The sequence below is a fragment of the Panthera leo genome (genome assembly GCF_018350215.1).
Source record: "Panthera leo isolate Ple1 chromosome B3 unlocalized genomic scaffold, P.leo_Ple1_pat1.1 chrB3_random_Un_scaffold_42, whole genome shotgun sequence".
Lineage (NCBI taxonomy): Eukaryota > Metazoa > Chordata > Mammalia > Carnivora > Felidae > Panthera > Panthera leo.
The window spans coordinates 71,225-98,105 of record NW_024962220.1 but is presented as its reverse complement, the minus strand read 5'-3'; the positions used below and the strand labels follow the sequence as shown (position 1 = coordinate 98,105).

Below are 26,881 nucleotides of genomic sequence, written 5' to 3'. Positions count from 1 at the left end.
GTGTTCCAGAAGAGACTGGCATTTCTATCCATGGTTCCTGTCTGCCTGGGCATCACCCATTCCATTAAGGTTCTGTATAGAAACTGATGCAGAGGGAGGAGGAATTCCCTCAGTTTTACTTGCCATGTGCCTGTTTGAATTGGAACATTGGTCTCCTCTGGGCCTTGTTCTGAGAGTTACATCATCAGCTCTTCACGTTCTGAGACTAGAAACTAGTTCAGAATCAGATGAGAATTACACCACTGGTTTTCCTGGGTCTCCAGCATGTGAGAGTGGAATGTGGGGCTTATCAATGTATTTAGTCATGGAAACCAATGTTCTTTGGTTTCTGTTCCTCGGGAGAATCCTGACTAATACATGGAGATGAATTATCTCTTCTTTAGAGGAATTGGATAAAGCTGTAGCTCATTTAAAGTCCTGAGTAGCAAGTGCCAGGAGGGAAGTGTGTCACATTGTTGGGACAAGTGCTGGGTGAAGATAAGGGGGGTCTGGGGGATCCTGTAGTCCTGGCTGCACAGTGAGTGCATCTGGGACTCCTGTAAAGGGTCAGCTGTTGTGCGTCAGGAAATCAGCAATTCACTCATACTAAGAGACAGGAGTAAGCAATGCAAACAACTGTGTCTTTGTGCATGTTAGGGTAGTTTTCCTATGACAACACAGTTGCTAATTCAGAGAGTTAATAGATAAAGACAGAATCCTGTGACCAGAGAGGCTCCCTAGAGAAACTGCTGTGTGGAGAGGAAGCCCCAGACCCTGACAGAAAGCTTCCTTTAACCTCCATCTGCACCTGCTCCTGGGAACACAAAGCAGAATTGTGCATAGTGTGCGCCCCCTGGTGGTGCTGATCCCCCCTGCAGGGAGGTTTGTGTCTGGGCTCCCAGTGAGGTCCCCTCACCGTGTCACTTGCACAGTAATATGTGGCCGTGTCCTCGGTCTTCAGGCTGTTCATCTGCAGATACAGCGTGTTCTTGGCGTTGTCTCTGGAGATGGTGAATCGGCCCTTCACGGAGCCTGCGTAGTATGTGCTACTTCCACTACTACTAATTTGTGCGACCCACTGCAGCCCCTTCCCTGGAGCCTGGCGGACCCAGTGCATGTAGTAGCTACTGAAGGTGAATCCAGAGGCCACACAGGTGAGTCTCAGGGACCCCCCAGGCTTCACCAGGTCTCCCCCAGACTCCACCAGCTGCACGTCACACTGGACACCTGCAGACACAAGACATGTTGGTCAGGAAACTGTCACACATCCACTCTTTCACTCACATCCATTCACAGACTCAGTGTCCCTCGTTCACCATGAATTACCTTTTAAAAGAGCAACCAGGAACACCCAGCCCAGCACAAACTCCATGGTGAGGTGTGTGTGTTCTGTGCTGATCACAGAATGGGAACACCTGGGACTCCCGGGGCTGGGGCTCCTCTCCCAGCTGCAGGGTTGGAGCTGGACTGGTTTAATCAGCACAGGGAGGGCCCTATTTGCATATCCTCTGACTATATATCAGGCTCCAGACTTAGATTTGTTTCAAATTTAAAACCAGTGTTTGAGAGGCACTTCTGGATCACTTCTTGCAGAAGGGACTGTGACAGTATAAATAATTCTAATCTGTGAACACAGTGATCTTTTCATCTGTGTTTGCCATTTTACATGTCTTTCTCCCAGCAGGTCATGTTTGGTATGTTATTTTACTTTTTAGTGAAATTTAATCCTAAATACTTTATTTTGTGCCATATAATTTTAATATGTGTTTATTTTTGTGTGATAGATAGAAGGAGAGAGAGATCAGAGAGAGAGAAAGGGACAGAGAATCCCAAGCAGGCTGTAAACAATCATTGCAGACCCTGCCTCAGAATTAAACTCAGGAACCATGAGATCATGACCTGAGCCAAAATCAACAGTAGGCTCTTAACGGATTGAACCACACAGGTGCTCCATTTTGTGCCATTTTCAATTGTGTGATTTTGTTAGTTTTTTCATATACTATGTTTTTGGTGTATGGAAATACAACATATTTTTGTATGTTGATTTGTACCCTGAACTTTTCCTGAGTTTATTAGTTCTGATACTTTTTTTGTGGAGTTTCTAAGGTTTCACTATATGTAAGTTCGCGTGATTCTCAAACAAATAATTTTCTTCTTACTGATTTACATGTCTTCATTTCATTTTCTTACCTAATTTTTATGGGTACATCTGCAACTTGTAGGAGCAGCAAGCTTTTTCCTTCCTTGCTTCTGTGTTCTTTGTCTGGTCTAAGGATTCAATTGACATAAGACAGATCTACAGAAGAGAATAAATTTCATTTGCATGTGCACAAGCTTCCTAATAATATGACACCCAGAGAATGAAGAAAGTAGGTGGCACTTGTGCCTTTTAGGAAAAAAAATGGATTTGCGAAGAGTTAACAAGACAGAGATTTGGGTTTGGGCAAGTCAATTAGTGAGGAATTAACAACGCTTGTTGGCACAGCCTTCTTGGTGCTAAGTTCCCATTTCTGGTGCTAAGGATGGTTGTTCCATTCTGGTATAGGGGAAGAAGTTTCCCAGGAGAGATTTATTTCCTGCTCTTAGGGGGACAAAGAAGGGTACAGGTTCCTTAGACTAGCTGTTACTCAAGTGACTTTCCTCCAAATAAGCAATGTGACAAGATGACATACATTGGGTGCCATATTTTACTGGTCTTCATGTTACCATGTGGAATACCTATGTAGGGAATGAGAATCCTTGCCCGGCTTCTAATGTGACAGGAAAAGCTTCAGTTTTTCACTGTTAAATATGCTGTCAGGTGTGGCCTTTTCATCTATGGCCACGATTTTGTGGAGGTTATTTCTTTCTTTCCCTCAGTTGCTGAGATTTTTTAATAATGACAATTTGTTGAATTTTGTCTAGTTTTATATGTATCAATAGATGATGATCTAGATGATCCACAGATGTGACTGCATTGTCACATATGACCCTTTCATTGTGCTGTTGCATTCACTATGCTAGGAGTTTTGCATGTATGTCCATCTGAGATATTGGCCTTTAGTTTCTCTTCTTACGGTGTCTTTCAATTTTGCAGCATAGTAAGGTTGGTCTTGTAGATGAATTGGGGCATATTCCTTTCTTTTCAGTTTTTGGTAAGAGTCTGAGAGGTATTGTCATTAAGTGTCTTTTATATTTTGATATAATTCATAGATAAAGCCCTGTGTTACTAAGCTGACTTCTTTTTTTTGGGGCGGTGTATGATTAGATTATAGATTGAATTTTATTTGTTTTCATCCTGTTAATTTTCTGTTTCTTCAAGTACAGTCTTGCGGATTGTTTGTCTCTGGAAATTGCCTAGTTGCCCTTAGTTATCTAATAATGGGTCTATAATTATCTAGGAATTTTCTGTTATTGTTTTTCACTTCTTTGGTATCAGTTATGTCCCCTCCTTAATTCTGATTGTATCTGTTTGAGTTTTACCTATTTTCCTAGTAGAGATGCTTTTTCAATTGCATTTAGCTTTCCAGATATCCATTTCAATTTGTTAATTTTTTGTTTTATTACACTTTTTATTCCTTTTATCTGTTCTAATAATTTCTAGTATTAGTTGAGTTAATAAAAATGCCAATGAATGTATCTGGGAAATTCTTATTTATATGGTACCACAAAGCACACAGAAGTGAGAAAACAATCCTGAGAAAGAAGAACAAACCTGGGGACAGCACACATCCTCCTTTCTAAGTATATTGCAGAGGTACATTGTCTATAACACTGTGCTGCTGGCACAGAGTCAGACACACAGACCAGTGGAGCAGATTACAGAGACCAGAGTGAAATGTGTCTGGATGCAGTCAGCAAATCCTCCATGAGATTTCATAGAATTAAAATTAGGGAAAAAATGGCCTCTTTCACAAGTGGTTTTGAATTCCAGTGAGTAAAATAATGACATTTGGTCCTTATCTTATAACATACAGATATGTAGACCCCCATTCAGCCCCTTCCCTGGAGTCTAGCAGACCCACCTCATCAATTAGCTACTGAAGGTGAATCTAGAGACTGCACAGGAGAGTCTCAGGGACCCCCTCCCCCGCCAGGCTTCTCAGTTCTCCCCCAGACTCTACCAGCTGTACGTCACACAAGACATCTACGGATACAAGTCAGGAAAATGTCACACATCCACTGTTTCTCTCACTCATATCCACTAACATAGTCAGTGTTTCTTGTTCATCATGAATTACTGTTTAAAATAGAACCAAGGAAAACCAAAGTGAACCCAAACTCCATGGTGAGATGTCTGTGTTCTGTTCTGATCACTGAATGTGAACACTTAGGGGCTGGGGCTCTTCTCCCAGCTACAGTTTCAGGGATGGGAGGGTTTAATCAGCATACAGATGTCCTTTGACAATATAGCAAATTTTGCAATAGAATCCTCAAGAAGCCAGTGACCCTTGGCAGGTGTAAGGGATGGGGCAGTGTTTGGTGTCACAATATCTTTCAGGACATTGTGATTTATTAATTTGTGATTTTGCTGCAGTGATTATCAGTACCCATGATAACCCTTATTTTCACATATGCACCCAAACACTTGAGGTAAGAATCAGTATACTACCATTGTACAGGTTAACAGATACACTGCAGCAGAGACAGAGTGTGTGAATGTCCAAGATCACGTATGAGGTGAGAGTAGTCCCAGTATCTGAACCTGTGCTCCCCATCAGGGGACCCACCGGCCTCCTGAACCACATGCAGGACAAGGCTGGACATCCCAGTGAGGTTTGCAGGTTCCTGACTTTCTAGAAGTCCCAGGAGAGTGATGGGTGGAAGCCAGGTCTATTCTGTCACAAATTGGAGAGAGTGAGAAGCCTCGACAGAGACTCACAGAGCTGATGGAGATGCCAGGGGTTTTCTACAAACACAAGGGGTCATTTACACATGAACCCTATGTGGACATCAATGGAAACCCTCAATATGGAGCCTCTGGGTGGCTCAGTTGGTTAAGTGTCCGATTTTGACTCAGGTCATGGTCTCACAGTTTATGAGTCTGAGCCTTGTGTCGGGCTCTGTGCTGACAGCTCAGAGCCTGGAGACTGCTTCATATTCTGACACTGTGTCTCCTCTCTCTCTCTCCCCCTTGCCCGCTCGTAGTCTGTCTCTCTCTCCCATAAAAATAAATAAACATTAAAAAAAGAAAGCCTCAATAACGTTAAAATGGTTGAATTTTATTAAAATATGTTGAAGGCAAAACACCTGAGATCAGGAAGGATGATGTTAATTAAAAATATTTCTTCATCTATGAAATGGAGATCATTATTCTTCTAAACTCTTGTTAATGTGAGAATGATCAAAGATGTATTTATCCCAGTGTCTGACCCTGGGAAAATTTGTGTTTTCCCATTATCATGGTTTATTTAAACACGGAGGACACCTGTGTGTTCCACAGCTTTTACAAACTCTTTGCTGTGTTCATGTCAGAGGAAGTGTGCAGAGCCTGGATCTGAAAGCCCTTGAGAGGAGACCAGTCCTCAACCAATCTCTTGTCGTGGATCATGAGCTCCCTGGTCTCTGAGTTCCCCCTGGTGGTTGTGATTGCCCCCGGTGGTCCCCGTGCTCCTATTGTTTCACAGACCCCTGCAGAGATACAGTGACTCCTTTATTCCCCTCCCCATTTATGCAACAGGCAAGGGTGAGATCCTGCCATCATGAGCACTGCAGACCCTTCTGTTCACAGGATGTCTCCTCCTACATATTTTCCATCTTTCAACCCTTCACTCTGCTTCTTGCCTGTAAAGATACAGTTATATTTCCTTCAATCATTGGTGAGCAACAATTTTGAATAGTTATCCTTATCAGCTGGCGAGAGTCAGAAGAACTTTTTGTTTGATAATCGAGAGAACAAAAGATTTTTGGGCTCAGAAATTCTACTTTCATGAAGCTGGGATAAATGTGCTCAACTTCAAACATGTACCACCCTCAAGAATAAAGGAAGTGTGAATCCCAGAGACAAGTTGGAGTCTGATATTCAGAGCATTCTGTCTTTGAACCTAACGGGTTTCCCCAGATTGATAATCAAATTTTTTCTTGTTGGTGATGCACTTCTAAATTACACTGTCTTTCTTCTGGGATAGGAATGTCAGTACCTGTTATGTTATGGTTACCATGCAGAAGCATTCAGAAAACAAAAATGGTTTTCTAGAAATGCAGGTCGGCTGATGGAGAGGGTTTCACCCCAGGATGGAAGGTACCACGGTCTCACCGTACACAAGCTACATGGTTAGATTTGGGGTTTTAGAGGTAGTGAAATTTAGGTACGTTTTGGACTTGACTTAATATTTAATGATTTGACCTGTTGGAGGATTTGGGGGTGTGGTAATGTGAGTGTCATGTGGGAGGGAGGTGAACTTTCCCTGACATCAGTGTGGACTGTGGTCATCTATGTCATTCTTGAACCTGTGTAGAATAACTTATGTGGCCAAAGGGACTTGTCACATGAGATTAATTTTGACACACTGATATTACTGCCATGTGTATGAGTCTGGGGATGGAGTTCAGGACACAGATGGGCAGTCACCAAATGTCCGTCTCGGAACTGAAGATGAGTGGGTCCTGAAGACAGCACATCTGTGGGAGGGAATACCTTGAGAATTGTGGGATGAAACCCCTCATCACCAGGCACAGACACTTTCTTGCATGAAGTTCAAGTCTCCCTCTGGATCTGAGTGTCTAACTGCACCCAGGTGGATATGCATGGATGTCCCCAAAATGCTCTGAGGTGAAGAGAAACGGTAAGGAAAGAAACATGAAGAAAGATAACAACAAGGAAAGACACATAAAGGTGTCATTGCCATTGAGAGAGGACTTCTGGGGATGACATGCATCCTGTTTTCTGCAGCCTTGATTGGACGTTGTTGGACACTAGCCAGTGGAGGTCGGGGGCAGCCCTACCAACTGGGCTCCGGGATGTAAGACCAGAACCATAGCCACCCTAAGCTGACTGTATTGTGGACAAGTGACATGACTCGGGAGGTCCCTCACCTGAGGGTAAAGGGATGTTCTGGCCACCCTGTGGCCCCCCCACCCTCTGAGGTCACTCCCTCCAAATGTTATACATTCACAGCTTCTATTGTATGTGAAATGTACCCTCTCTCAGTAAGGCGATGGTCCACTGCTGGTTGTGGGAGGATCCATCCTTGTGACCTTGTCTCTGGTATAAACCTCTTCTCTGTCTTCTAAGAATGAAAGCAAAGTTCCCCTTAACATGCAGCTAAAATCCAATATTGTGCCCTCACTTGGATCCAATTATTTTTTGGTGTAAATCACTAGTGAAATTGTCATCTGTTTGGAAATTCCCTTCAGAAGCAAGTACTGGAATACATGGGTGGTGTCAGGTGGTGTAGACCAGTGGAACAGCACATGGTAACCATGCATCCTCAAGGCTGAGCTTGTTCCCCAGTGAGGAATGGGAAGTACAAGGAATGCCGGGTGACACTAGTCTGTGCTTTCTGAGTACCCAGCAGACCTGGGTGAATGAGCCTGGTCCAGGAGCAAGGACGTCTACACACAGGCAGTACATAGATGCCAGCTGTCTAGACAGACTGCCCATGAGATGTGGTCACAGAGAAGCAGGGAAGGGCAGCTGGGGTTTGAATTCCCACTCACGTGGCACCAACATTGGGAATCCTGAGTATGTTTGTTAATTAATGTCCACTACCAGTTAGGGATAAAATGGGTAAATGCAAGTTGTTAGACTCACTGCCCTAGATCCCATTGGTTATGACCATTTGTAACAACATTCGTCCCCTTCCTTTTTATCCCCTGTTTTTTAATGTCTGAAGATTTTATTTATTTACATCTTTGTTAGTTAACATATAGTGTAGTTTTAGTTTTGGGAATAAAATTTAGTGATTCATCACATACATTAACACCCAGTGTGCATCACAACAAGTGACCTACATAATCTCTATCACCCGTTTAGCTATTTGAATCAGAATTTTTGTGTCCTTTGTGTAACTACCTTGTAGAGAAATTGGTGGGACATAAGGTAATTCTATTTTAACTTTTTAAACTCTTCTCCAGTGTGGTCACACCACTTTGCATTGCCACCAAGAGTATAGGAAGGTTCCTCTGTCTCCACATCCTTGCCCATATCTGTTGTTTCCTGAATTGTTCATTTTAGCCATTCTGACAGGTGTGAGGTGGTATCTTATCATGATTTTGAATTGTTTTTCCCCAATGATGAGTGATGTTGAGCATCTTTTCATGTGTCTCTTAGCCATCCAGATGTTTTCTTTGGAAAAGTGTCTGCTCATGTCTTTTGACCATTCACTGGATGTTTGTTCTTCTGTGTTTGTTAAGTTCTTATAGATTTTGGATACTAACTCTTACCATGTATGTCATTTTCAAATATCTTCACTCCTCTGTCAGTTGCCACTTAATGTTGTTGACTGTTTCCTTCACTGTGTAGAAGCTTTTTATCTTGATGAGGTCCCAATAGTTCATTTTTTGCTTTTGTTTTCCTTGCCTCTAGAGGCATGTCTATTAAGAAGTTGTCAAGGTCGAGGTCAAAGAGGTTTCTGCCTGTTTTCTCTTATAGATGTTGATGTTTTTTGGTCATACGTTTACGTTTTTCATCCATTTTGAATATATTTTTGTGTTTGCTGTATGAAAGTGTGGCAGATTCATTCTTCTGCATGTTACTCTCCAGTTTTCCCAGCACCATTTGCTGAACAGACTGTTCAGCAAATCTGGTTCTCTATTCTGTCCCATTCATGTATGTGTCTATTTTTGTGCCAGTACCATGCTTTTTTGATGATTACAGCTTCGTAATACAGCTTGAAGTCTAGAATTGTGATGCCTCCAGGTTTGGATTTCTTTTTCAACATTGCTCTGCCTATTCGGTGTTTTCTGGTTTTATACAAATTTTAAAATTCTTTGTTCTTTTTCTGTGAAGAATGTTGGTGTTATTTTGGTAAGGATCACATTGAATGTGTAGGTTGCTTTGAGTAGTAGTGATATTTTACCAATATTTGTTTCCCAATCCATGACCATGGAATGCTCTTCCTTTGTGTCTTGTGTAATTTGCTTCATATGCTTTCTATAGTTTTTAGCATACAGATCTCTAACATGTTTGGTTAGGTTTATTCCTAGGTATGTTATGATTTTTGGTGCAATTGTAAATGGGTCTGATTCCTTAATGTCTCTCTTTTCTGCTTCATTTTTGTTGTGTGTATATAGTGCCAATAACTTGATGTTGTCTTTGTATCCTACAACTTTTCTGAGTTTTGTTTCCGTCCTAGAAGTCTTTTGGTAGAATCTTTTGGATTTTACACACAGAATATCATGTAATCTGCAAAGAGTGAACGTTTGACTTATTCCTTTCAAATATCTTCGCGTTTTATTTCTTTTCATTGTTTGATTGCAGAGGCTAAGCCTTCTAGTACTGCGTTGAACAAAATTAGTGGCAGTGGATATCCCTGTCATGTTCCTGACCATATGTGGAGAGCACTCAGTTTTCCCTATTGAGGATGATGTTAACAGTGCATGTTTTGTATGTGGCCTTTATGTTGTTGAAGAATTTTCCATCTATCTTTACTTGCTTGATGGTTTTTATCAAGAAAAGATAGTGTAGTTTATCAAATGCTTCTCTGCATTTATTGAAAGGATCATTTGGGTCTTATCCTATTATTGATATGGTGTATAACTTTGACTGATTGTTAATATCGGTCCATCCTTGCACCCCAGGAATAAATCCGACTTCATCCTGGTAAATGATTCTTTTAATGTACTGTTGGAGTCAAGTTGTAAGTATATTGTTGATATTTTTTGCATCCATGTTCACTTGGGCAATTGGTGTGTAATTCTCCTTTTCTAATTCTTCCTGTTGAAATTTTGGTAGTTTACATGTTTCTAGGAATTTATTCATTTCTTCCAGATGGCCTAATTGGTTGGTATATAGTTTTTCATAATATTCCCTTATAATTGATTGTATTTCTGGTGTTGGTTGTGATCTGTCCCATGAAATTCATGATTTTGTCTCTGTGGGTCCTTTTTCTTTTCTGTTTGAATAATCTTATGCCTTTTATAGGTACTCTATGATTGTTTACCCTCCTCGTCTGACTTTAGGCTTCATTTGCTCTTCCTTTTCTACCTTCTTTAGGTGTAAAGTGGTTGTGTGTTTAAAATTTTATTTTTATCGTGTTAGGCCTGTACTGCTATATACTTCCATCTAAAATCTGCTTTTTCTGCATCCCACAGGATTTGGACTGTCAACGCTAACATTTTCATTTGCTTCCATGTATTTTTATTTCTTCTTTAGTCTCCTGGTTAACCGCTTTATTCTTCAGCGCAATGGTCTTTTACTCCAACTATTAGTGGTGTTTCCAAATTTTTCCTTGTGGTCGACTCCAAGTTTCATAGTGTTCTGATCTGAAAATATGCATGCCATAGTCTCAATCTTTTTGTACTTGTAGGGGCTGATTTATGACCCAGTGTGTGATCTATTCTGGAGAATGTTCCATGTGCACTCGACAAGAATGTATTCTGCTGCTTTAAGATGGAATGTTTTGAATATATCTGTTAAGTCCATCTGCACCTGTGTCATTCAAAGCGATTGTTTCCTTCTAGATTTTCTTCTTACACGACCTGTTCATTTTTGTAAGTGGGGTGTCCCCTACTTACAAGTGAAAGTCCCCTACTACTAGCGTATTATTATCAATGAGTTTTTTTTTATGTCATTAATTGCTTTACATATTTCAGTGCCCCAATTTGTGGTCATAAATATTTACAGTTGTTAGTGCTTCTTGTTGGATAGACCACTTTAGGATATAATGCCCTTCTTCATCTCTTTTTGCAGACTTTGTACTTTAAATCTATGTTGCCTGATATGAATATGGTACTACAGCTTTCTTTTTTTGTCCAGTAGCAAGATAAAGTGTCCCGCAACCCCTCACTTTCAATCAACACGTATCTCTAGGTCTCAAAGGAGTCTTTTACAGGCAGAATATACCTGGATCTTGTTTTTTTAATCCATTCTGATACTCTGTGCCTTTTGACTGGACTTTTTAGTTCATTTACATTCACAGTGATTACTGAAAGATACGATATTAGTGTAATTGTGTTATCACAATGTTTCTGTAAAGTAATTTTTTTTCTGGAGATTTATTCTATTCCTTTCTAATGTTTGTTGCTTTTGGTCTTCCTTTCCCACTCAAAGAGTCCCCTTTAGTATTTCTTGCAGGGTTGGATTAGGGGTCACAGACTCCTTTAGATTTTGTTTGTCTGGGAAGCTCTTTATCTCTCCTTCTTCTCAATGACAAACTTCCTGGATAAAGTATTCTTGCCTGCCCATTTTTTTCCCATTCAGTCCATTGAATGTATGATGACACTCCCTTCTCTCTTGGTAAGTTTCTGTGAGGGGAACTAACCTTATTTGCCTTCCCTTCTTAGGGACTTCTTTTCTCTTGCTGCTTTTAGGATTTTTCCTTTATGTCTACATCATGTCAATTTTCTATGATTTCTCTTGGTAATGGCCTACTTTTGTTGATTTTGATAGGAGTTCTCTGTGCCTTCTGGATTTGGATGTTCATTTCCTTCCTTGGGTTAAGGCAACTTTCAGCTACAATTTGCACAGATAAACCTTCTGTCCCTTTTTCCCTCTCTTCTTTTGGGACTCCTATGAAAGGAATTTTACTACACTATACAGAGTGGCTGAGTTCTCTAAGTCTACATCCATAACCCAAGAAGTTAGTTTACCCTCTCTTTTCTGATTCCTTATTTTCCATAATTTTATCTTCTATATCACTTAGTCATCCCTCTGCTGCTTCCACCCATTATTATGTGCCGTAAGCATCATGTCTCTTTCATAGAATTTTTAAATTTCACCGTTGACCAGTTTTTATGTCTTTTATCTCTGTGGTATGCATATCCTTGATGTCTTCTATGCTGTTCTCAAGCCCATCCATTATCCTTACTATTGTTGTTTTCTGTTCTGTTTTAGGCCTATTCCTTATATCTGTTTTGATTAGATCCCTGGATACGGTCCTTTCTTGTTCTCTCTTTGGGGATGAATTCCTCCATATTCTCATATTGTCTAGGTCTCTGTGTTCTTCTGTGTTTTAGAAAACCTGTTATGTTTTCTGCTTCTGAGAGTCATGGCTACATTAAGAAGAGTTCGTATGCTGTACGGAGACTGGCGCTTCAGGAAGGGTTTGTGGTGAGTGCTGTGTGCACTGTGTTCTTGCGTTTTGGTGTTTTGGGAAGTGGGCATCACCCAATCCATTACGGTTATGAATAGAATAAAAATAAAAGTGAAGCAAATTCTCTCATTTTTGCTTCTTGTGTGCCTGCTTGAGCTGTAACATTGGCTTCCTCTTGCCCTTGGAGTGAAAGTTAAACCATCAGGTCCCCAATTCTCAGACTTGACTCTAGTTTGGAATCAGATGAGAATTACACCTTTGACTTTACTGGGTATCCAGCATGTGATAGTATATCATGGGACTTCTCAGCCTATTTAGTCATGTAAGCCAATGTGCTATGTGTTCTGTTCCTCAGGATTATCCTGACTAATACATGTAGATGCTTTTTCTCTTGTACTTTCAAGTATTTGAAGAAAACTGTAACACATATAAAGTTCTGAGAAGCAAAGTGACATGAATGAAGTGTCATGGTGTTTGACTGGGACAAGAGCAGGGTGAGGATAACCAGGAGCTATGGGATCCTGTGGTCCTAGATGCAAAGTGAGCGCACCTGGGACTCCTGTAAATGTTCAGTTGATGTGCATCAGGATACGTGTAAACCATTGATATTTAGTACAAGGGTAAGCAATTGTAAGAGACTCTATCTCTTGTTCATGTAAGTATAGTGTTCCTGGTAAAACAAACTTTGTAAACCAGACCCGAGTAGGTAAGCACAGAATCATGTGTCCAGAGAGGCTTCCTGGGGGAAACTGCTATATGGAGAGGAAGCCCCAGGCCATGGCACAAAACCTTCCAACAACCCCTACCTGCACCTGCTCCTGGGAACACAAACAGAATGGTGCATAGTGTGCACCCCCTGGAGGTCCTGATCTTCTTCTACAGGGCGGTTTGTGTCTGGGCTCCAGATACTTTGCAGAAGATCTTCACTGATGCCCCAGGCTTCCTCACTTCAGCCCCAGACTGCACCAGCAAAACCTGGGAGTGCACACCTGTAGAGAGGGGACAAGAGTGGATGAAATCAATGTTGACTGGTCCTGGTCCTCTCCTGTGCCAGGGACTTGGCTGACCCTTAGCTGTCGCCACTGCCACCAGGTAGAGGATTCTCCAGCTCCAGTCCATTGTGAGGGGATGTGTCTCAGGGTCTCCGGTAGAGGATGGCATTGTACGGTGATGCTCTCAGGGCACAGACACACCCATACTTAACCTAGTGCTCTGAGGTCTATTTGCATAGTCATGAGACAGAGTATTTCATACACAGGACCAGAACCATCTGGAGACGGTCTCAGAGACCGTGTACATTGGGACTCAGAGAGCACCAGTCTAATCCTTGTTTGAGGACATGGGTCCTTGGCCAGGTTCCTGAACTGTGTGCAGACTGAGCTCCTGCCACTGAGTGATAAGACCTTACAGGAAATTCTCCCCATTGTGGACCAGTATTGAATGAGGCAGAGACCACCTGAACCTGTTGTTGGCTCAGATATCTGGACGTCTTATTCCTGGAGAAGCGTGTCCCCAAACTGCTGCACAAAATGGGATAATAAATGCGTCCTGGCTTCCATCTCTTAGATGAAGATACCTAAAAGCCCTGGAGTAGCAGCGTCAAGTGTCTTCTCACTGCCTGAGTTCATTAAATGCTCTGATGGAACAGGATATTTAAACACCCTTTAGCATCCATCATCCTGCTCATATTTTAGATTGCTTTCTGGAAAAGGAAACACTGGCTTCTGACAGGAAAGCCTTCCTCACCCCTTGTGCACCTACTCACCTGGGGTAGCAGCCTGGTGCTGGGTAGTACTGAAAGCTCCCTGCAGTCTAGGCCCGGCCCTGCAGGGAGGTTCCTGTCAAGACTCACAGGACATTTATTCCAGTGTCTCTACTCCAGCATTACATGGTGGAGGGGAGCAGAATGTGCCACCCCAAATGTGCCACCGGAATGAAACATGCTTGAGAAACAGCCAGTGCAGAGACGCACTGACCATCCTTTGTTCCCTAAACAGAATATAAATCTCCTATGTGAAATACACCCTTTTTGTACCAGGAGGGGAGAAATGTCCTTAGCACCAGAAAAAGGAATTTAGGCCCCAGAATGCTGTGCAGAGAAACCTTAGTTCTTCACTATTGTAGTAGCACTAAGCACATTGAAGCTCTCAGTTTTTCCCCATTGAGGATGATATTAGTGTTGGGTCATTCATATATGGCTTTTATGATCTCGAGGTATGCTCCTTCTATCCCTACTTCTTGAGGGTTTTTAGCAAGAAAGGATGCCGTATTTTGTCGAATCCTTTCTCTGCATCTATGGAGAGGATCATGTGGTTCTTGTCCTTTCTTTTATTGATGTGATGAATCACGTTGTTTTGCAGATATTGAACCAGCCCTGCATCCCAGGTATAAATCCCACTTGGTCGTGGTGAATAATTTTTTTAATGTATTGTAGGATCTGGTAGGCTAATATCTTGTTGAGGATTTTTGCATCCATGTTCATCAGGGAAATTGGTCTATAGTTCTCCTTTGTAGTGTGGTGTCTGTTTGCTTTTGGAATCAAGGTAATTCTGGCTTCAGAAAGAGTCTGGAAGTTTTCCTTCCATTTCTATATTTTGGAACAGCTTCAAGAGAAGAGGTATTAACTCTTCCTTAAATGTTTGGTAGAATCCCCTGGAAAGCCATTTGGCCCTGGAGTCTTGTTTTTGACAGATTTTTGATAACTAATACTATTTCTTTACTGGTTATGGGTCTGTTCAAATTTTTATATTTCTTCCTATTTCAGTTTTGTAGTGTGTATGTTTCTAGGAACTTGCCCATTTCTTCCAGATTACCCATTTTATTGGCATATAATTGCTCATAATATTCTCTTATTATTGTTTTTATTTCTGTTGTGTTGGTTGTGATCTTTCCTCTGTCATTCTTGATTTTACTTATTTGCATCCTTTCCTTTTTCTTTTGGATCAAACTGGCTAGCGGTTTATGATTCAGTTCATTTTTTCAAGGAACCTGCTTCCGGTTTCATTGATTTGGTCTACTGGTTTTTTGGTTTCGATAGCATTAATTTCTTTTGTAATCTTTATTATTTCCTGTCTTCTGCTGGTTTTGGGTTCTATTTGCTGTTCTTTTTCCAGCTTCTTAAGGTGTAAGGTTAGGTTGTGTATCTGAGATCTTTTCTTCCTTCTTTAGGAAGGCCTGGAATGCTATATACTTTCATCTTATGACCACCTTTGCTGCGACCCAGAGGTTTTGGGTTGTGGTGTTATCATTTTAATTGACTTCCATATACTTTTTAATTTCCTCTTAACTGCTAGGTTAGCCCATTCATTCTTTAGTAGGATGTTCTTTAGTCTCCAGGTATTTTTTACCTTTCCAATTTTTTTCTTGTGGTTGATTTCCAGTTTCATAGCATTGTGATCTGAAAATATGCACAGTATGATCTCGATCTTTTTGTACTTTTTGTACTTTTTACTAACTTAGGGCTGATTTGTGTCCCAGTATATGGTCTATTCTGGAGAACGTTCCATGTGCACTGGAGAAGAATGCATATTCTGATGCTTTAGGATGAAATATTCTGAATATATCTGTTAAGTCCATCTGGTCCAGTGTGTCATTCAAAGCCATTCTTTCCTTGTCGATTTTTTGTTGAGATGATCTGTCCATTGCCATGAGTGGGGTGTTGAAGTCTCCTAATATTATGGTATTACTATTGGTGAGTTTCTTTATGTTTGTGATTAATTGATTTATATATTTGTGTGCTCTCCCATTTGGCGCATAAATGTTTACAATTATTAGGTCTTCTTCATCTATAGACCCCTTGATCATGATATAATGCCCTTCTGCATCTCTTGATACAGTATTTTTAAGTCTGGATTGTCTGATATAAGTATGGCTACTTGGGCTTTCTTTTGTTGACCATTAGCATGATAGATGGTTCTCCATCCCCTTATGTTCAATCTGAAGGTGTCTTTAGGTCTATAGTGGGTCTCTTGTGAACAGCATATAGATGGATCTTGTTTTCTTATCAATTCTGTTACCCTATGTCTTTTGATTGGGGCATTGAGTCCACTGAGGTTTAGAGTGAGTACTGAAAGATGTGAGTTTATTGCCATGATGATGCTTGTAGAGCTGGAGTTTCTGATGGTGTTCTCTGGTCCTTTCTAATCTTTCTTGCTTTTGATATATATATATATATATTTTTTTTTTTTTTTTTTCATCTTTTGTCCCCTGAGAGAGTCCCACTTAAAATTTTTTTCAGGGATGGTTTAGTGGTCAAAAACTCTTTTAATTTTTGTTTGTCTGGGAAACTTTTATCTCTCCTTCTATTTTGAATGACAGCCTTCCTGGATAAAGAATTCTTGTCTGCATACTTTTCTGATTCAGCACACTGAATAGACTCTGCCACTCCTTTCTGGCCTGCCAAGATTCTGTGGATAGGTCTGCTGCAAACTTGATCTGTCTTCCCTTGTATGTTAGGGACTTTTTTGTCCTTGCTGCTTTCATGATTCTCTCCTTGCCTGAGTATTTTGTGAATTTGACTATGATATGCCTTGTTGCTGGCCAGTTTTTGTTGAATCTAATGGGGTTCCTCTGTGCTTCCTGGATTTTGATGTCTGTGTCTTTCCCCAGATTAGGAAAGTTTTCCGCTATGATTGGCTCACATCACCCTTCTACCCCTATTTCTCTTTCTTCCTCTTCTGGGACTCCTATGATTCTGATGTTCCTTTCTAATGAGTCACTGATTTCTCAAATTCTTAAATCATGCTCTTTTGCCTTAATCTCCCTCTTTTTTCTGCTTCATTATTTTCTATAAGTTTGTCCTCTATATCGCTGATTCTCTGTTCTGCCTCATCCATCCTTACCACAGCTGCATTCATCTGTGATTGCAGTTCAGGTATAGCATTTTTAATTTGATTCTGGCTATTTTTTTTTTACTTCTTTTATCTCTTCAGAAAGGGATTCTAATCTATTTTTGACTCCAGCTAGTATTCTTATTATCGTGATTCTAAATTCTGGTTCAGACATCTTGCTTGTACCTGTGGTGGTTAAATCCCTGGCTGTCGTTTCTTCATGGTCTTTTTATGGGGTGAATTCCTTCGTTTTGTCATTTTGAAGAGAGAAAAGGAATTAATGAAGTAGAAATATTGAAATAAAACAATAAAATTACAAAAATATCAAAATTAAAAATTAAACATACACCCACACAAATGTAATAGTTAATGCTAGATCCTAGGTATGTTTTGTTTGGGTGTTGAAAGTGGTTTGACAGATTAGGGGAAAAACAGGGGGGAAAATAAATCATTTGAGAATTTGAAAAAATGAATACACTGAAGTAGAGTAAAATGGGTAGATGGGAGTAAAATAGAATTTGAAAATAATATACACAAAAGTAAAGAATATAGTAGAAAAGATTAAAGAAAATATTTTTAATAAAAATTAAAAATAAATATGAATTTTTTGTTCTGTAATTAAGAAAAAGTAAAGAAATGAAAAAGAGAATAAAGATAACGAAAAGAAAAAAAAATCATTTCATAATTTGAAAAAGTGAATATAATATAGTAGACTAAAGTAAAATGATGGAAATAAAATAGAATTTGAAAAATTTTACATAAAACTAAAAAAAAACATAGTAATGACAATTAAATAAGATTATTTTGTAAATATGAAATTTATTATCAAATAGGTTTCTATACAACACCCAATGCTCATCCCAACAGGTGCCCTCCTCAATACCCATCACCCATCCTCCCCTCCCTCCCAACCCTCATCAACCCTCAGTTTATTCAGTTTTTAAGAGTCTTTTACGGTTTGACTCCCTCCCTCTCTAACTTTTTTTTTCTTCCCCTTCCCCATGGTCTTCTGTCAAGTTTCTCAGGATCCAAATAAGAGTGAAAACATACGGTATCTGTCTTTCTCCATATGACTAATTTCACTCAGCACAGCACTCTGCAGCTCCATCCACGTTGCTACTAAAGGCCACATTTCATTCTTTCTCAATGCCAGGTAGTATTCCATTGTGAATAGATCCCACAATTTCTTTATTCATTCATTAGTTGATGGACATTTAGACCCTTTCCATAATTTGACTATTGTTCAAAGTGGTGCTATAAATATTGGGGTACAAGTGCCCCTATGCATCAGCACTCCTGTACCCTTTGGCTGAATTCTTAGCAGTGCTATTGCTGGGACATAGGGTAGACCTATTTTTAATTTTTTTAGGAACATCCACACTATTTTCCAGAATGGCTGCACCAGTTTGCATTCCCACCAACAGTGCAAGAGGGCTCCCTTTTCTTCACATCCTCTCCAGCATGTATAGTCTCCTGATTTGTTCTTTTTAGCCACTCAGACTGGCGTGAGGTGGTATCTCAGTGTGGTTTTCATTTGTATTTCCCTGATGAGGAGCGACATTGAGTATCTTCTCATGTGCCTGTTGGCTGTCTGGATGTCTTCTTTAGAGAAGTGTCTATTCATGTTTTCTGCCCATTTCGTCACTGGATTATTTGTTTTTCGGGTGTGGAATTTGATGAGTTCTTTATAGATTTTGGATACTAACCCTCTGTCTGATATGTCATTTGCAAATATCTTTTCCCATTCCGTTGGCTGCCTTTTAATTTGGCTGATTGTTTCGTTTGCAGTGCAGCTTTTTGTCTTCATGAAGTCCCAATAGTTCATTTTTGTTCTTAATTCCCTTGCCTCTGGAGATGTGTCAAGTAAGAATTTGCTGTGGCTGAGGTCAGAGAGGTTTTTTCCTGCTCTCTCCTCTAGGGTTTTGATGGTTTCCTGTCTCACATTCAGGTCCTTTATCCGTTTTGAGTTTATTTTTGTGAATGGTGTAAGAAAGTGGTCTAGATTCATTCTTCTGCATGTTGCTGTCCAGTTCTCCCAGCACCATTTGTTAAAGAGACTGTCTTTTTTCCATTGGATATTCTTTCCTGCTTTGTCAAAGATTAGTTGGCCATACATTTGTGGGTCCAATTCTGGAGTCTCTATTCTATTCCATTGGTCTATGTGTCTGTTTTTGTGCCAATACCATGCTGTCTTGACGATGACAGCTTTGTAGGAGAGGCTAAAGTCTGGGATTGTGATGCCTCCCGCTTTGGTCTTCTTCTTCAATATTTGGCTATTCTGGGTCTTTTGTGGTTCCATACAAGTTTTCGGATTGCTTGCTCTAGCTTCGAGAAGAATGCTGGTGCAATTTCGATTGGGATTGCAATTTCGATTGTGAAGATTGATTTGGGTAGTATTGACATTTTAACAATATTTATTCTTCCAATCCATGAGCATGGAATGTTTCTTCATTTCTTTGCATCTTCTTCAGTTTCCTTCATAAGCTTTCTATAGTTTTCAGCATACAGATCTTTTACATCTTTGGTTAGGTTTATTCTTAGGTATTTTATTAATCTTGGTGCAATTGTGAATGGGATAAGTTTCTCCATTGGTCTTTCTGTTGCTTCACTGTTAGTGTATAAGAATGTAACTGATTTCTGTACATTGCTTTTGTATCTTGCGACTTTTCTGATTTCATGTATCAGTTCTAGCAGACTTTTGGTGGAGTCTATTGGGTTTTCCATGTGTAGTATCATGTCATCTGCAAAAAGTGAAAGCCTGACTTCATCTTTGCCAATTTTGATACCTTTGATTTCCTTTTGTTGTCTGATTGCTGATGCTAGAACTTCCAACAGTATGTTAAACAACAGCAGTCAGAGTGAACATCCCTGTCGTGTTCCTGATCTCAGGTGGAAATATCTCAATTTTTCCCCATTGAGGATGATATTAGCTGTGGGGTTTTCATAAATGGCTTTTATGATGTTCAAGTGTGTTCCTTCTATCCCGAGTGTCTTGAGGGTTTTTATTAAGAAAGGATGCTGAAGATTGTCAAATGCTTTCTCTGCATCAATTGACAAGATCATATGGTTCTTATCTTTTCTTTTATTAATGTGATGTATCACACTGATTGATTTGTGAATGTTGAACCAGGCCTGCAGCCCAGGAATGAATCCCGTTGATCATGGTGAATAATTGTTTTATATGCTGTTGAATTCAATTTGCTAGTATCTTATTGAGAATATTTGCATCCATATTCTTCAGGGATATTGGGCTGTAGTTGTCTTTGTTGTAGGGTCTTTGTCGGGTTTAGGAATCAAAGTAATACTGGCTTCATAGAATGAGTCTGGAAGTTTTCCTTCCCTTTCTATTTTTTTTGGAACAGCTTGAGAAGGATAGGTAATATCTCTGCATTAAATGTCAGGTAGAATTCCCCAGGGAAGCCATCTGGTCCTGGACTCTTGTTTGTTGGGATATTTTTAATGACTGATTCAATTTCTTCACTGATTATGGGTCTGTTCAAATTTTCTATTTCTTCCTGTTTGAGTTTTGGACGTGTGTGGGTGCTTAGGAATTTGTCCATTTCTTCCAGGTTGTCCAGTTTGTTGGCATATAATTTTTCATAGTATTCCCTGATCATTGTTTGTATTTCTAAGGGTTTGGTTGTAATAATTCTATTTTCATTCATGATTTTATCTATTTGGGTCATCTCCCTTTTCTTTTTGAGAAGGCTGGCTAGAGGTTTATTAATTTTGTTTATTTTTTCAAAAAACCAACTCTTGGTTTCATTGATAGGCTCTTCAGTTTTTTAGATTCTATATTGTTTATTTCTGCTCTGACCTTTATTATTTCTCTTCTTCTGCTGGGTTTAGGGTGTCTTTGCTGTTCTGCTTCTATTTCCTTTATGTGTGCTGTTAGATTTTATATTTGGGATTTTTCTTGTTTCTTGAGATAGGCTTGGATTACAATGTATTTTCCTCTCAGGACTGCCTTTGCTGCATCCCAAATCATTTGGATTGTTGTATTTTCTTTTCTTTTAATGTTTATTTATTGTTGAGAGAGACAGAGACAGAATGCGAGTGGGTTAGGGGCAGAGAGAGAGGGAGGCACACAATCTAAAGCAGGCTCCAGACTCTGAGCTGTCAGCACAGACCCGGACGTGGGGCTCAGACTCACAAGCTGGGAAGTTGTGACCTGAGCCGAAGTTGGAATCTCAACCGACTGAGCCACCTAGGTGCCCCTGGAGTGTTGTATTTTCATTTTCATTTGTTTCCATATATTTTTTAATTTCTTCTCTAATTTCCTGCGTGACCCATTCATTCTTTAGTAGGGTGTTCTTTAGCCTCCATGCTTTTGGAAGTGTTCCAGACTTTTTCCTGTGGTTGATTTCAGGTTTCATAGCATCTTGGTCTGAAACTGTGAATGGTATGATCTGAGTTCTTTTATACCTATGAAGGGCTGTTTTGTGACCCAGTATGTGATCTATCTTGGAGAATGTTCCATGTGCACTCGAGAAGAAAGTATATTCTGTTGCTTGGGATGCAGAGTTCTAAGTATATCTGTTAAGTCCATCTGATCCAATGTATCATTCAGGGCCCTTGTTTCTTTATTGATCCTGTGTCTAGATGATCTATCCATTGTTGTATGTGGGGTGTTAAAGTCCCCTGCAGTGATCACATTCTTATCAATAAGGTTGCTTATGTTTGTAATTATTTTATATATTTGGGTGCTCCCATATTCGGTGCATAGACATTTATAATTGTTAGCTCTTCCTGATGGATAGACCCTGTAATTATTATATAATGCCCTTGTTCACCTCTTGTTACAGCCTTTAATTGAAAGTCTAGTTTGTCTGATATACGTATGGCTACTCCAGCTTTCTTTTGACTTCCAGTAGCATGATAGCTATCCATCCCCTCAATTTCAATCTGAAGGTGTCCTCAGGTCTAAAATGAGTCTCTTGTAGACAGCAAATAGATGGGTCTTGTTTTTTTATCCATTCTGATACCCTATGTCTTTTGGTTGGAGCATTTAGTCCATTTACATTCAGTCTTATCGAAAGTTATAGGTTTAGAGTCATTGTGATATCTGTAGGTTTCATGCTTGTAGTGATGTCTCTGGTACTTTGTGGTCCTTGCAACATTTCACTTACAGAATCCCCCTTAGGATCTCTTGTAGGGCTGGTTTAGTGGTGATGAATTCCTTCCATTTTTGTTTGTTTGGGAAGACCTTTATCTTTCCTATTCTGAATGACGGACTTGCTGGATAAAGGATTCTTGGCTGCATTTCTGTTCTTCACATTGAAGATTTCGTGCCATTCCTTTCTGGCCTGCCAAGTTTCAGTAGATAGGTCTGCCACTACTCTTATGGATCTCACTTTGTAAGTTAGAGCATGTTTAGCTCTAGCTGCTTTCAGAACTTTCTCTTTATCCTTGTATTTTGCCAGTTTTATTATGATATATCGTGCAGAAGATCGATTCAAGTTACTTCTGAAGGGAGTTCTCTGTGCCTCTTGGATTTCAATACCTTGTTCCTTCCCCAGATCAGGGAAGTTCTCAGGTATGATTTGTTCAAGTACACCTTCAGCCCCTTTCTCTCTCTCTTCCTCTTCTGGAATTCCTATGATACAGATATTGTTCCATTTGATTGCATCACTTAGTTCTCTAATTTTCCCCTCATACTCGTGGATATTTTTCTCTCTCTTTTTCTCAGCTTCCTCTTTTTCCATAATTTTATCCTCTAATTCACCTATTCTCTTCTCTGCGTCTTCAGTCCATGCTATGGCAGCCTCCATTTTATTTTGCACCTCATTTATAGTGTTCTTTAGCTCCTCATGACTATTTCTTAGTCCCTTGATCTCTGTAGTAATAGATTCTCTGCTTTCTTCTGTGCTTTTTTCAAGCCCAGTGATTACTTTTATGACTATTATTCTAAATTCTTGTTGTGTTGTAGTGCTTAAATCGTTTTTGATCAATTCGTTAGGTGTCGCTACTTCCTGGAGTTTCTTTTGAGGCGAGTTCTTCCGTTTCACCATTTTTGGTAGTCCCTGTGGTAGCTCCAAACTGCAGGGCACTTCCCCTGTGCTGTCTGGTGTCACTTGTGTTGGTGGGCGGGGCTGCAGTCAGACCCAATGTCTTTCGCCAGCCCACCGCTGGGGCCACAGTCACACTGGTGTGTACCTTATCTTACCCTTTCCAACGGGCAAGATTCACTGTGGAGTGGTGTGGCCCCTGTCTGTGCTGCTTGCACACTTCCAGGCTTGGGGTGCTGCTTCGATAGGATCTGGCATATTAGCCAGGGTGGGTCCACAAGGTGCACAGTCGTGGGAGGGGTAGGCTTAGCTCACTTTGCAATCAGTGGTCCCCTGTGGTAGGGGCCCTGAAGCACCAGGATTGAGGCAGAACCGTCAGAGGGATGGATCCATAGAAGCACAGTGTTGGGCGTTTGCCTGAGGCAAGCAAGTTTGGTGACAGGAACTGGTTCCCTTTGGGATTTCAGTTGGGGGATGGGAGGGGGAGATGGCGCTGGCCACTGCCTTTGTTCCTGCTGAGCTGAGCTCTGTCTTCCGGGACTCATCAACTCTGCCTCCAGGTGTCCTCTTACTCTCCCCGCTCTCTGAGAGCAGAGCTGTTGACTTTTAGCATCCCAGATGTTAAGCCCTGCTGGCTGTCAGAACTCACAGAGTCCGGCCCCTCAGCTTTTTCAAGCCAGACTTTGGGGGCTGTGACTTTCTGGGCGGTCTCCCCCTCCACTGCCCTGGCTCCCTCCCTCCCGTCCGTATAGCATGCACCTCCTCTCTGCCCTTACTACCCGCTTACGTAGGCTTCTTGTGTGTGCTTGGCTCTGGAGAGTCCGTTCGGCTAGTCTTCTGGAAGTTTTCTGGGTTATTTAGGCAGATGTGGGTGGAATCTAAGCGATCAGCATGATAAGGTGTTCTCCTAAGCCTCCATCTTCCCCTCTCTCCCCAAATAGGAATATTTTTAATAGAAATTGAAAGTAAAAATGAAGTTTTTTCTCTTGCCCCCCAAACGCAGGCTATCGGACAGCCAGCGAGGCATCTGAATGCCCTTGGTGTGGTTCAGCTCCTTCTTGGGAAATACCACCTCAGAGGAGATGTAGCACCATGAGGGATGATCTTGAGAACCTTTGACAGGAGCCAGCACTGCCCAGAATGCCCACAGCAAGAGGGACACACTTAGTGTGACCTGGTCCTCTGCCAGCCTCATGCCCCTGCTCAGGGACATCTGCCAGTGAGAATGGATAAATGGAGGATCCTCAGCAAAACCAGGTCTAGACCATCAGACAGAACAGAGGGCTGTACCAGGTGGCCAGCACCCTACACCTCGGGGCCACCTGTGGGGTTAGGTAACAGTCACAGGGTGTGGCATTGGGTGACCCTGCTCATCAGTTCCCCTGGGGTGGATGTGGGAGAGTCAGGTGGGCCATGGTCAACAGTGCTCACATGGACATGGGTAGGGACTTGGACCCAGAAACACGGCTCTATACAACACATTCCATCTTTTCTCCTTCTACTTGGATACGGGATATGCAATTATAACACACTGAACTTCTCTACCAATTCCATGTCCTGTGGTACTGCTGGGTCACTTTCTCTGGATGACTGCTTTTCCTCATTATGGAGACCAATGCTTCCTACTTCCATGGGATATGGAGGTAGACTGTCAACTTTACCTTTGTACGTATTGAAAAACATCGCTTTGTAATGTTACATGTCTTATTCTGGTTGGCTATTAGTTTGCAAGCCATTTGATCCTTTTGGTTTTTGGTTTGAAGCTTCCTCTGTGTTTACTGAGGAAAAATTTCCCAGTATTCTGTGTCATTATTGGAGAAGTACAAAGTTGTATTTTAGTATTTTCTTATGCCATCTGGTGAGAACAGAAAGTACTGCTGAAAATGTGTGAGCCCCAGGGGATTTCCCCTCTAATCCCTTATTGTGGTTCTTTCCTGGCCTCTGGCAGTCTTCTCCCATGCCTGTGAGTTTCTCTCCTCAGGTGGAGATAGATGCAGGGGAGTTGAGGTTACTTTGGCAGCTTGCACCATGGAGGCTGCACATGATCGAAAATGGTATCCACCATGGAACTCCCTTGTTTAAGTACCGTCTAGTCCTTTAAAATCCCTTGGGTTGGGCAGAAACCCTCAAAGTTGGCTTTTGGAGAAGAGTCTGCCTTTTCTCTGGGTGGCTGGCCTCCTAAATAAAGCTCAACTTCTTTTCCCATCAAAACTAAAACTTTGAACATTGACCTTTCCAGAAATACTCAGCTGAATTTGGGATTTGATAACAATAAAATGGAGAGTGGAATGGCAGTTGTCTGGGGCTGGCAGGGTGGGGCAATGAGGAGTAGATCTCAAGGGCTATGATTTTCTGTTATGCAAGATGATTAGGTTCCAGAGGGGTCTCCACAACATTACCCCTGTAATTAACAGTAATGTACTGTACGGTTCAAATTTTGTGAAGAGTGTTGGTCTCATGTTCAGTGAGATCCTAACACAAAACACAAGTGGAAGACACGAATTTTGCTTCTCACATGACAGTATGCTGAACTGCATGGACACACTCTCTACTGATAATGTGAAAATAATTTAAAAACATTTACATAGTTTGAATACTAACCCTGAGGATATGTCGTTTACAAATATCTTCTTCCATTCCATAGTTTGCCTTTTACTTTTGTTGATTTTTTCCCTCACTGTGCAGAAGCGTGCTATTTTGAGGTAGTCCCAATAGTTCATATATGTATGTATTTAATTTTCTTGTTTTATTTTTAATTTAAATTCAAGTCTTCAGTCTTTGAGCTCCACATTTACGGGAAGTTGTCTTGTCATGATTAACTTTATGGGTTATCTTGACTGAGTCATAGGTGCCCAGATTCACCACTGTTTCTGTGGATGTCTGTGATGTGTTTCCAGAAGAGACTGGCATTTCCTTCCATGGTTTCTGTCTGGACATCACCCATTCCATTAAGGTTGTGAATAGAATCTGAGGCAGAGGGAGGAAGAATTCCCTCATTTTTACTTCCCATGTGCTTGTTTGAACTGGAACAGTGCTCCCCTCTGGCCCTTGTTATGAGTGTTATATCATCAGATCCCTACGTTCTGAGGCTAGACCCTAGTTCAGAATCAGACCTATTACACCACTGGTTTCCCTGGGTCTCCAGCTTGTGACAGTAGATCATGGGACTTCCCAACCTCTTTAGTCATGGAAACCAATGTGCTTTGGGTTCTGTTCCTCAGGAGAATCCAGACTAATACATGGAGATGATTTATGTCTTGTTTAGAGGAATTGAATAAAGCTGTAGCTCATTTAACGTCCTGAGTAGCAAGTGCCAGGAGGGAAGTCTCACGTTGTTTGATTGGGACACAGGCTGGGTGAAGTTAATGGGGAGCTGTGGGATCCTGTGGTCCTGGCTGCACAGGGAGTGCATTTGGGACTCCTGTAATGGTTCAGCTGTTGTGCCTCAGGAAATCTGTAATTCACTCATGTTGAGGGACAGGAGTAAGCAATGGAAACATCTGTGTCTTTTGTGCATGTTAGTGCAGTTTTCCTATGACAACAGGTATCTAATTCAGCGAGTTAATAGGTAAGCACAGAATCCTGTGTCCAGAGAGGCTCCCTGGGGAAACTGCTTGTGGACAGGAAGCCCCAGACCCTGACAGGAAACCTGCCTGTAACCTCCATCTGCACCTGTTCCTGGCAACGCAAAGCAGAATTGTGCACAGTGTGCGCCCCCTGGTGGTGCTGATCCCCTCCTGCAGGGAGGTTTGCGTGTGGGCTCCCAGTGATGTCCCCTCACCCAGTCTCTTGCACAGTAATATGTGGCCATGTCTTTGGCCCTCAGGTTCATCTGCAGATACAGCGTGTTCTTGGCGTTGTCTCTGGAGATGGTGAATCGGCCCTTCACGGA

General features: G+C 41.1%; 1 protein-coding gene across 1 annotated transcript; it reads right to left on the bottom strand.

Moving 5' to 3' along the window:
* Positions 1-565: 565 nt before the first annotated feature.
* Positions 566-13,313, bottom strand: LOC122212712. Its single transcript, XM_042926673.1, has 3 exons — positions 13,062-13,313; positions 12,959-12,970; positions 566-1,198 (listed from the first exon to the last, which is right to left on the bottom strand). Exons 1-3 carry the CDS (start codon positions 13,311-13,313, stop codon positions 677-679), a joined length of 786 nt encoding a protein of 261 aa, XP_042782607.1. The 3' UTR covers positions 566-676.
* Positions 13,314-26,881: the final 13,568 nt, after the last annotated feature.